The sequence below is a fragment of the Hyperolius riggenbachi genome, chromosome 7, assembly GCF_040937935.1.
Source record: "Hyperolius riggenbachi isolate aHypRig1 chromosome 7, aHypRig1.pri, whole genome shotgun sequence".
NCBI classification, from domain to species: domain Eukaryota; kingdom Metazoa; phylum Chordata; class Amphibia; order Anura; family Hyperoliidae; genus Hyperolius; species Hyperolius riggenbachi.
In genome coordinates, this window is record NC_090652.1 from 76,667,442 (window position 1) to 76,679,979 (window position 12,538).

The window sequence follows — 12,538 nt, forward strand, 5'->3', positions numbered from 1 at the left end:
AAAAAACGGGTCCGTGGGTGATCCGTGTAAAACGTATAAAGAAACTGAACGGACAGTCCGGACCTGCTGCATTTTTCCTGGACCCGGATACACGGAGGATAATGAAAGCCTATGACAAAACGGACCCCCCTCTTCACAAACAAAATTGAACATAAAACGTATGCCAACACGGATGGCCAGAACTTCCTTCTCCTCCCCTCAACGTCATCTCTGACAGCTTCCTGTTGACAAGCTGGGAGAGACGAGAGCAGCCATCATGGCCACCAGGAGGTTTATCAACGTGGAGGACCTCATAATGGCTGTCCAAGAGTACCCAGAGCTCTACGACAAGAGCCATGAGAAGCACAGCGACCTTCCACACTGCAAGCTGTTATGGGAGCGCATCACCAAGCAGTTTGTGGAGGAGTATGATCAGCTTGCACCCAGGAAGCAGAGCAAAGAAGGTGAGTGCCCTGGAATGTGTATGATACATGTTGCCTAGTGTGATGTGCTCTTTATATATATGTTTAGTGCCACATCCCCAACACCAACTGTTTTCTCCACACTGCAACTCTCACCTGCCGCCACCCACCCCCTTTTCACTCCACCACCCCCTATCTCCCCTGATTGCCACTTGTCTCATACATCCCCCCCCCCCCCCCATTCCCCAGTGACACTCATCCTTTCTTTCCACATCCCACTCCAAAATGCCACTTAACTGCAACCCCCCCATCTCACCATCTCTTGTATGTCCACCCTCTCCCCCTCCAAAGGCACCCACCCCTGTATTCGACAATGCCCCTCCTATCCACCCAACACCCCAAGCCACCCACTCCAAACCCCCCCCCCCCCATCCCCATCAGTGAACAAGCATTGAAAACAATTTTTAAAATTTTATTTTGAAAACAATATATTAAAATAAAACGTAACAAAAAGCCAACCTCCTCCCCCCTCCCCCCAACAAAAAAACATCCCCCCCCCCAACAAAAAAACATTCAAAATGTCCAAAATAACTAGAGAGGAACAATAATGTCCTGGGCTTGTATGTGTCCCTCTCTAGACATGAAGTACCGTACCATGTAGTCCCGATTCTGCTGGGCCTGTAGCCTACCCCTTGTTGCAAACCGTCGGATTCCGGGCAAATAATCCTGGTCGAGGTGCATAATGTTGTATCCTTCTTCCTGCCGAACAAAGTTGTGGAGGATGCATGCCGCCTTCACGACAGCTGTAGCGTTGGTAGGGCTCAGCTGTAGTGGCGTGTGGAACATCCTCCACTTGTTCGACATGATTCCAAACGTACACTCGACCATGCGACGAGCCCGGGTCAGCCGGTAGTTAAACACGCGTTTTTCGCGCCTGAGGCCTCTCTGCCCAAACGGCCTCATCACATGTTGTGATAAGGCAAAGGCCTCGTCGCCGACGAAAACATAGGGGTAGCTTGGTGATGTTGTTCCAGGCCAAGGCTTGTCCCCGGGGATGTCCAGCTTATCGTCATTGAGAAGGCGGTGCAGTCTGGACCTCTGGAATATCCCCGAGTCACTTGAACCGCCATAGGAGCCAACGTCCACGTAGATGAAATTATAGTCTGCGTCGGCCACAGCCAGGAGGACCAGACTAAAGTACTTCTTGTAGTTGAAGTACAGACTGCCGCTCCTCGCTGGTTTCTGTAGCCGAACGTGTTTTCCATCGATGGCTCCTAGGCAGTTTGGGAAGTTGCACCTGTTCCAGTACAGGTCGGCAATCTCCGCCCACTTGCGAGAATCGGGAACTGGCATGTACTTCGCAACCAGACTGCACCATATCGCCCTGCTGGTGCGGTTCACTATAGCACTGATTGTGCTCTTTCCAACTCTGAAAGTGAGATGTAGACTTCCATAGCTTTGTCCGGTCGCCAGGAACCTATAGAAAAAAAGTGACAAGATTGTTATTTGGTTTTGTTTCCACAGTTGAAAAGATAAAGACAAAATGGCGAAGTATACGTGACAGCTTCATTAAAGAACTAAAGGCGGAAAAAGCAGACCAAAGAAGTGGGAGTGGTGCATCGCGAAGGACCCCATATTGCCACACACCTCTACTGCGATTCCTTAGACCTCTCGTTCAAGATAGAGGGTGAGTTATTTTTGTTATAATTTTTTATTTTACCTTTGGTATGTATCCACTCTCTTGCCTTTATTTAATTTGTAAATTTATTTATTTCATTTTTTTTTGGAGGGGGGGGGGGTGGTTGGGGTGGTGTGGATGGTTGAAACACTTTCACTTTCTCATACAAAATGTTGTTTTTTATCTACAGCACTGAAGATAACTTTGAGGCCATTTTAGATGATTCAAATGATGGACCAGCACTGTCCATTTTGGATGAGTCACCTGACACATCGATGGACACCCTGACCACTGTCAATCTGGATGACATTGCCGACGATGAACAGCCGAGTGTTTCAGCTGCCTCATCTGCACAACCTGAATCACCTGGTGAGGGACCACCCACCCAGCGTCCAAACACGGCTGAGTCATTGCGTAAGCAAGCAAGTGCTCGGGTTTTAGCTGCTCGCGGTCAGGCCAGATCGGCCAATGTGCAGATGGCTGGAGCAGTGTCAAGCCTTGTTGGGATGATGAAAAACCAGGAAGCCATAGTGTCCCGAAGTTTGCAGGACAAATCAGGTAGCACTATTTCCCATCAATACCAGCAACACATAGACACTCTGAGAACTCAGTTGGCCGAATCCAATGAGATGCTGCGCAAAGAAAGGCAGCTTTTTCAGGAGCAGCTACACAATTTGGGTCAACAACATCGCCAAGAGATAGACCTTTTGATGCATCACCAAAGCAGCAGCCTTTATCACTCGGTGATGTCACTATTGCCTTTAATGGAACAAGTGCCACGGCACAGGTTAATACATTGTCAATGCAGTTTGCTTGATGCGGTGAAAAACCACTTAGATTACTCTGCACCACCCACTAGGCCACCCTCTGCATGGCAACCATCTCCCACTCAGCCATACCACGGTCCATCTCCAAATCAGTCATACCAGGGTTACCAGCCACCACATTCTTTTCCTATCACCTCTGCAGAGGAAACTACCACGTATACCCAGCTATCACAAGGTAGTACCGCAAGCACTCGTACTTCTGCTTCCTCCCAGCCCAGTAGTGGCAAATACCCTTTTTTCCCCGAGAATGATAATACATTTTAAGAAATAGTGTCACTGCTCACTAGTTTAAATATCTGTCTATCAAAATCAGATGTTCAACACTTTACCATCAAAGCCTGTCCAATGACAGTTGAGTGTGTTTTTGGTCACCTTCTGATTTTGATGGACAGGTAACTAAAACTAGCGAGTCAAACACAGTCTGGGATACAATAGTACTCAGTTTACTAGTTGTACTCAGTTTATTGCTACTTTCCAGTACTAAAGTTTGCTGCTGCACAGGTAGTATGCAAGAAAAATTACCTCTTTCCCCAGGCTCCCTGGTTGCCTACTTTTGCCACCTACCATTCAAGACCTTTGGAACAGCACTTTCCTACCAGAGATGGTCCCTGGACTGTTGTGTGGGTGAGTGCTGTTCAGAGGGTCTTGAATGGTAGGTAGCCAAAGGTAGCCAGCCAGGCATTGCTTTGGAGTGAACACTTGTTTGTTATTTTGTAAAGTTTGCACTACTAAAGTTTGCTGCTGCACAGGTAGTATGCAAGAAAAATTACCTCTTTCCCCAGGCACCCTGGTTGCCTACTTTTGCCACCTACCATTCAAGACCTTTGGAACAGCACTTTCCTACCAGAGATGGTCCCTGGACTGTTGTGTGGGTGAGTGCTGTTCAGAGGGTCTTGAATGGTAGGTAGCCAAAGGTAGCCAGCCAGGCATTGCTTTGGAGTGAACACTTGTTTGTTATTTTGTAAAGTTTGCACTACTAAAGTTTGCTGCTGCACAGGTAGTATGCAAGAAAAATTACCTCTTTCCCCAGGCACCCTGGTTGCCTACTTTTGCCACCTACCATTCAAGACCTTTGGAACAGCACTTTCCTACCAGAGATGGTCCCTGGACTGTTGTGTGGGTGAGTGCTGTTCAGAGGGTCTTGAATGGTAGGTAGCCAAAGGTAGCCAGCCAGGCATTGCTTTGGAGTGAACACTTGTTTGTTATTTTGTAAAGTTTGCACTACTAAAGTTTGCTGCTGCACAGGTAGTATGCAAGAAAAATTACCTCTTTCCCCAGGCACCCTGGTTGCCTACTTTTGCCACCTACCATTCAAGACCTTTGGAACAGCACTTTCCTACCAGAGATGGTCCCTGGACTGTTGTGTGGGTGAGTGCTGTTCAGAGGGTCTTGAATGGTAGGTAGCCAAAGGTAGCCAGCCAGGCATTGCTTTGGAGTGAACACTTGTTTGTTATTTTGTAAAGTTTGCACTACTAAAGTTTGCTGCTGCACAGGTAGTATGCAAGAAAAATTACCTCTTTCCCCAGGCACCCTGGTTGCCTACTTTTGCCACCTACCATTCAAGACCTTTGGAACAGCACTTTCCTACCAGAGATGGTCCCTGGACTGTTGTGTGGGTGAGTGCTGTTCAGAGGGTCTTGAATGGTAGGTAGCCAAAGGTAGCCAGCCAGGCATTGCTTTGGAGTGAACACTTGTTTGTTATTTTGTAAAGTTTGCACTACTAAAGTTTGCTGCTGCACAGGTAGTATGCAAGAAAAATTACCTCTTTCCCCAGGCACCCTGGTTGCCTACTTTTGCCACCTACCATTCAAGACCTTTGGAACAGCACTTTCCTACCAGAGATGGTCCCTGGACTGTTGTGTGGGTGAGTGCTGTTCAGAGGGTCTTGAATGGTAGGTAGCCAGCCAGGCATTGCTTTGGAGTGAACACTTGTTTTGTGTTTTGTTAAAGTTTGCTGCTGCACAGGTATGCAAAAACAATAGCTCTTCAACACTCCACCCCCCCCCCCCCCCACCACCACCAAAATTGGCTAGCTTCATATTGGTGAAACACAGTACAACAAATAAAGGCACAGCTAAAATAGATAGCATTTCAGACAGATAACAAGAGCCAATGTCTGCCACATTGTTCAAGCAAACATCTCCACTCCCAAGCCATGAGCACTGGGACAATGGAACAATGGGACAATGGGGGTTGTGGGGGATGGTTCAAACAAACAAGAAGTATTGTACCTTGAAGCAGAAATGTTCTTTCAATTTTGAAAGTTATGTTTGGCCACCATGTTGGTGAATGCCATTTTGTTGTTGTTTTTGATAACCAAAAAATAAATTTTTATTTTTTGTTGAAAATAAATAGTTTGTCTCATCATTACAAAAAAGATAAAAGATGATAGATAAAAGACATAACATACCGCAGGGTGATCATAAGTTGCTCCTCTGGAGTGATGGCTTTTCGCATCCTGGTGTCCTTTTTCAGAAGGTGGGGCCTCAAGATGGTGAGAAGGTGATCAAACCTTGAAGACAAAAATGGCAACAACATTAGCCTGACACAGGTACAGAGTGTGTGGACAGGTAAAATGTTATTTCAGGTAAGAAGAAGGTACTTACAGGTCCACAGACATCCGGCTATATTTAAAGAACTTGACCGGGTGTTTTCTCAGGTCTTGATAGAGGACAGAAAATTGCCCCTTTTGCTGTCTCTCTTGCAGGAGAGGATGTACCCACCATCTCCGCACTCTTGACCGCATGAGGGTCCCACTGTAGTACAGGAAGACCCCCATCCAAGCCAGGTTCATCCAGAACAGAAAGACAATGGGGTCCATGGTGCTGCCTGATGTTGTACTTTCTTGCCTGCTGTATTCTCAAGAGTGCATCAAACACATGGTACAGACAATAGACTATAACCAAACCACTCCCTGTACAGCAAAACCACTCCCACTCATTTGACATTGGTACAGGCACTCAAAAAACCTCCCCAGGACATTCCATATGCCTTAAAATGGTCAAAACACTGTTTTTTTCTAAAGATAGCCCCTCCCACTGGCTTCCTAGTGGTCAAGAGGTGGGAAATGGGTAAATATTAGCAGCATAGCCCCTCCCACTTCCTTCCTATTGGTCAATACCAATTGCATTGGGCCAGGTACGTTTTCTAAACGTTTTTTGGTTGAAAAACGGAACGGAAACGGATTGCAATTTTTCTACAAACGGATCCGTTTGCGTTCCGTTTTTTGTTTACACGGAGCCCGGACCGCGGACTGCGATCTGCAAACGTGTATAGTGTGGCCCAGGCCTAAACGTTAATCTGAAATATCATTTATAAAACAATTATATTTTAATATTTCATTTACAATAATGTTTTACAAATTCAAATCATTAAATAATGTCTATGAAATGTTGTATTGCTAAAACGCTAATCTCTGTAATTATAGACGGAAACTTACAATAACGTTTGTATATTAACAATGATGTTTATAATTATTATGATTTCAAACAGATTTTACATAAACGATTCAAAGGTAGAAAGTAACCTGCGCTGTGCTGGTACTAAGAAGGTGTAAGGGTGCTGCTCCTTTAACTGGGTGGCGCCAGTGATCCTAGGTAACAGAAGAAGAGATAACGGAGCGCTCCTTGGTGCATTAACTTTTTAATCTTTAAAAACACGCAACATAAATACACTTACAGTGTGTTGAAGAAAAGTGCGCTTGTCAGGCCTGCGGGCGGTCCTCTCTCTGCTCCTGTGCCTGGGCGGGACAGCAGGAGCAGTGGTATCGGCGGGAGTGACACGCGGTGGGTGGAGCCTGGTGCGCTGGAGCCGTTTGACGTCACGACGCATTTCGGTGTAACCACGCCTTCGTCAGGTGACGCTACAGTCCATACGGCTCTTATTTATACTTCCCAAAGTGGGAGTGTTTGGGAGTATTGAGTTGATGGACCCCGCCTATATGGCTTGTCCTATTATTAAGCAGGTGTGTTTTTTTTAAAACAATGAAACTTTATTAGTTTAAGGACAATTATAAGGGGCAATAAAACGCCTTTATTAAAATAAAATGAGAATTAAAATATAAAAAAAAAATAATATTCAACCTCCCTGGCAGTACGCAGATGCAGTGGATGCGTCCGCTGGAGGGATTTTTTTAAATAAAAAATGTTTTCTATTTGTTAGCTTGCAGTAGGCTAGCTAGCTATGTGTCCCAAGTCCCCCGGCACCTCTTTGACGCACCCGATCGCCGCCGGCAATATTTACCCGTCCGCGATCCCGCGAGAGGCGCAGCTTTTCCAATGAGCTTCACTGTCGCTATGGCGATGATCGGACATGACGTCATGACATCATCGACGTCATGATGTCATGCGCAGTCCCAATCCTCCCCATAGCGAAGCCTGGAGCTGATTGGGAGGCTGCGCCATTGCGGGATCCCTGGGGGGTACATATACCGGCGGTGATCGGGTGCGATAGGTGGGGACCGGAGGGACTTTGGGCACATGGTTAGCTAGCGAAGTGCTAGCTTAACCATGTAATACACTTTTTATTTTAAAAAATCCTCCCGGGGCCATGTGATCCCCTGCGGCGGCTAGCCCGACACTGTGCCGGGCTTACCGCCTGGGAGGTTAACCAGATCAGGATCCTAAAACATATCTTTACATTTTATACTACTATAAAGTTTCTAAACAATATTTTGTAACAATTTTTATTATAAAATTTATAATTCTTTAAAAAGTCATTTAGTACTGATTAAAACTTAATTCACATATTTCAAGTAAATAAAATAGTAAAACATTAGTAAATATTAGTAACATTTTACTACAACTAAACCTAACCCTATTCTCACGCAGAACCCTCCCTCTACCTATCCCTAACCCTAAATCCCCCCTGGTGCTGCCTAACCCTAAGACCCCCCTGGTGGTGCCTAACCCTAAATCTCCCCTGGTGGTGCCTAACCCTGAATCTCCCCTGGTGGTGCCTAACCCTAAATCTCCCCTGGTGGTGTCTAACAATAAGATCCCCCTGGTGGTGCCTAACCCTAAGACCCCCCTAGTGGTGCATAACCCTAAATCTCTTCTGGTGGTGCCTAACCCTAAGACCTCCCTGGTGGTGCCTAACCCTAAATCTCCCCTGGTGGTGCCTAACCCTAAATCTCCCCTGGTGGTGCCTAACCCTAAGACCCCCCTGGTGGTGCCTAACCCTAAGACCCCCCTGGTGGTGCCTAACCCTAAGACCCCCCTGGTGGTGCCGAACCCTAAGATCCCCCTGGTGGTGCCTAACCCTAAGACCACCCTGGTGGTGCCTAACCCTAAATCCTCCCTCCGGTGGTGCCTAACCCTAAATCCCCCCTTAGGGCCCGTTTCCACTAGTGCGTTGCGGAATCGTCAGGAAATCAACGCGGACGAAATCGCATGCGGGTGCGATTCCACATGCGGTTTTTGCCGCGATTCCGCTTGCGATTCCGCATAGGTAAGGGTATATGCGAATTTAACAATGTCACTGCCTGTTTAAATTAACATGTGTTCCTATACGGAATAACACGCGTAATCGCAAGGAAAAACCCATGCCAAAAAGGCATGCGATTTCCCTATTAAATACATGGCGTGCGATTTGCATAGCGGTGTGCGGGGAGCGAATTCTGACGGCTCTGCCATGCTGATTTTCCCCGCACACAAAAACGTAGCGCACAACGCACAAGTGGAAATAGGCCCCTCCACTTGTATTGGTTGAGCGAATCTGCATGCAGGAAATGCATGCAGATTCGCTGTAGTGGAAACGAGCCCTTAGTGATCACTTTATTGTGTGAATAATAATGTTTTAAAAATAGTGACTGTAAAAAAATATATTACTATGCCCTTACTGATCGCTTGATTATGTGGATAATAATGTTTTACAAAGAGTAAGTGATAACATTTTAAATAACGTTTTAGTTAAATACGATAGATATGTTTAGTATGTTTGTAACCATTATTCATCAGATTTAGCTATTGCTCAGTTTATCAGACGGATAATAGTGTTTTATAACTATTAAGTGTGAAAAACAATATATTATGATTTTGTTGTTGCGCAGTTTATTTGGTGGATAATAATGTTTTGCAGAGTGTTAATAATAAAAAGAAAAAGTATATCACAATTTATTTGTTGACAGCTTTATATGTTGAAAATAATGATTTATGAAAAGTGATTATTTAAATATTACGTTACGATTTAACTCAAAACTATAAGTTATTTTCTGTGTAAACGTTACTGAGCGAAGTTGGAAAATGCAGTTTGAAAACATTAATTATCACTGGCGCCCTTTTTTCCTGTTCGGCACCTGTTAAACGATATTTAATATGTAAGTCAATGGTGGCGCCCTTTTTGTCCACCTGCCTCATACACCCAAATTTCCTGCTTCCAACCCTCCCTCCCTAGTACCTAACACCCCCACCCAATACCTAACACTAACCGCCCCCTCCCCCCCCACCCAATGCCTAACACTAACCCCCCCCACCCAATGCCTAGCACTAACCCCCCCCCCCCCCAGTGTCTAACACTAACTCTTCCCTCCTCATATGTAACACTAACCCCATGTGCCCAAACAACCACTATTTGTAGTCAGTCCTTTACAAAACAGATGATCCGCTCCTTCTAATCTTCCCTAAGTAGTAGCCCTACTAGTACCGCATCAAGACCCAACTCCCACCTGGGCACCCGATCATTACCGATACTTTCCAATGGGTCTACTAGTCATCTATCTGCTGATCCCAGTAACCAAATTCCCTTATCCTGCCCCTTCCACTGTCTCCCCCACCATTTCCTTTCTTCTCCTGTTTTTCCCAATATTTTTCTGTCCTTTACTTCTCCTTTCCTCTTCCCTCATCTTACTTTTTTCGCAACTCCCCCTCCCCACCATTTTGTTTCTTATTTTATACTTTCTGTCTTCGCCACCCTACTCCCCCTTACCACCTCAATTGTCTCTTCTCTTCCCTTTCCCCACTGCCTACCCTTCCTTTAAAGTGGACCTAAACTCTTGCACAGAACACAAGGAAACAACAGAAATGCACCCTGTATGTATTTAAAGAGTTTAGCCTGTGTAATTCACCCTCATTTGTGTCTAATCACTAGTTGTAATTTGATTCCTCCACTGTGTCACATGACTGCCTATGGCAAATAAGCAAATAAGCCCATTTGAACGCACAGGCTGTAAACAAAAACAATATGTCTGCTTCCATGAATCAGGAAGTAGAAACAGTGCAGACTTATTTTAGGATTTGTATCAGCTGTAACAAAGAAACATTTTTTGTTTAAAGCTTATTATGCTGTTTATCTTTCTTTTACAGCAGGGAGGAGTTCTGAGGTTAGGTCCACTTTAACCCTTCACTTCTTTACTTGACCTCCTTCTCTACTTGACTTCCTCCTCTTCACATCAACTTTCTTCCTTCCTTCCTTCCTTCCTTCCTTCCTTCCTTCCTTCCTTCCTTCCTCTACTCCTTCCCTAATGTAACCTTTTTTCCCCTGCTCCTCCTCCACTATTGTTTCCCTTCTTTATTCCATCCTACTATCCTCTCTTACAGGGATACTGTAGGGGGGTCGGGGGAAAATGAGCGGAACTTACCCGGGGCTTCTAATGGTCCCCCGCAGACATCCTGTGTTGGCACAGCCACTCCCCAATGCTCCGGCCCCGCCTCCGGTTCACTTCTGGAATTTCTGACTTTAAAGTCAGAAAACCACTGCGCCTGCGTTGCCGTGTCCTCGCTACCGCTGATGTCACCAGGAGTGTACTGCGCAGACACAGACCATACTGGGCCTGCGCTGTGCGCTCTTGATGACATCAGCGGGATCGAGGACACGGCAACGCAGGCGAAGTGGTTTTCTGACTTTAAAGTCAGAAATTCCAGAAGTGAACCGGAGGCGGGGCCGGAGCATCGGTGAGCGACTGCGCGGGCACAGGATGTCTGCAGGGGACCATTAGAAGCCCTGGGTAAGTTCAGCTCATTTTCCCCCGACCCCCCTACAGTATCCCTTTAACCTTAATTACATCTATCTCAACCCCCACCTTTCTGCTTTTTGTTGTTTTTGTTATCTGTACTGCTGGATGCATTAGCTAGAGGGTGATATTAGTTTTTCATAGTTTCACTTGTGCTGATAGCATGTTCTGTTTTATTGAGGTACATTGTCCTTGCTTCCTGATATGAACCTGTTTTATGAAATGTGTCGAGCCAACAGATTATATTTAATAGCTGTATGTGATGTATGTGGTACATTAGAAGTGGGATGCTGAAGATTGTAATTCCCTCGGTGCTCAGAAACCATAGGCCCTGGACAACTTTGTGGAAGTATAAGGCTATAGTCAAAGGGGGACATAGGCCCGTGCAGTCGCACAGGGGCCCCATGCACTCTAGGCTCCATGCAGCTGCACCACAGTTAGGGCCTGATTATTCTGTAGGCTCTTCTCTGTGTATTTTTCTCTAAAACCTAGGAGGAACAGTGATATTTGCTTGTGGCCCAGTCAGGGCCAGATTTCTGGGAAGGCCACAAAGGCCATGGCCTAGGGTGATAAAAAAAGATAAGATCAGAAGGGAGGCAGGACTTGGAGAGAGAAGAGGTCATATGTCAAAGTAAATCATCTCTTCTGGTCCCGCAGCGCAGCCAGCCAGCGACCTGCTCTGCACTAATAGCTGAATTCCAGAGTTCCCCAATTCCTGCTTCTCTCTCTCTCACTTCCTGATGTGTTATGACAATCAGCATCTGCTGTCACCTGATGATCCATTCCTCTGTATGATGAACATACAAGTCGATGTTAGAAATACCAGGGATTTACATTACAAAGCAGAAAGAACTAAGTTCTGCTGAGTTTTAATGCAGGCATTCACAAACATCAGTGAACTCTGCTAGTTTCTTCACCTTCTCTTTTTTACAGCTGTGACACTGACCCCAGCAGCTGTTAATTACTCTTAAAGTGAATGGGAACCACATTTTAAAAAAAATGAAGCAAATACTTACCTAAGGAGAGGGAAGGCTCTGGGTTGTATAGAGCCTTCCATCTCCTCTCTCGGTGCTCTCTATCCTGTGCTGGTACCCCCCCCCCCACGTTTCAACCCCCCGCTGAAAGGGTATTTGGAAGTCTTTGGGAGCCGTGTCCTCCCAAAGACGTGTGGCTCCATACTGCACAGGCGTGAGCGTACAAGAGAGCGTGCTTGCGCAGGCGCAGTACAGGGCCGCCCTTCTTCAGCAGCACTCAGGCTCCCTGAACACTTCTGAAGTCTCCTTTGGCCGGGTAAAGTAGTATTTGACTAATTTAGTCAAATACTGCTACCGGGCGAGCCAGCACCGAACGACGGGACCAGGAGAGGAGCTGGAAGGCTCTATAGGACCCAGAGCCTTCCCTCTCCTTGGGTAAGTATCTATCTCATTTTTTTAAATACGGTTCCCATTCACTTTAACTAACCCTAATTTATGACTGTTCCTCTTTTGTTTTTTTCTTCCTAGCCAGCAGTGATCTCTTGTCTGCTTCAGTTAACTCTTTCTGACTCATTTTCTGTCCTTCAGCTCTTACCATCTATGAGAACTGCAGGAATAAAAATGCTGTTTGCTTCCCTTTCATTGATAAATTGTCACTGTCACCTGAGCTGTTACTACCTCTATGCTAGTGTGTATGGTTTGGCATCCTT

At 45.9% G+C, this 12,538-nt stretch overlaps 1 protein-coding gene across 1 annotated transcript; it reads right to left on the reverse strand.

The window, feature by feature from the left end:
* Positions 1–986: 986 nt before the first annotated feature.
* LOC137525558 (putative nuclease HARBI1) lies at positions 987–5,991 on the reverse strand. Its single transcript, XM_068246692.1, has 3 exons — positions 5,513–5,991; positions 5,317–5,418; positions 987–1,878 (listed from the first exon to the last, which is right to left on the reverse strand). The coding sequence occupies exons 1-3, from the start codon at positions 5,725–5,727 to the stop codon at positions 993–995; spliced, it is 1,203 nt and encodes a 400-aa protein (XP_068102793.1). The 5' UTR covers positions 5,728–5,991; the 3' UTR covers positions 987–992.
* Positions 5,992–12,538: the final 6,547 nt, after the last annotated feature.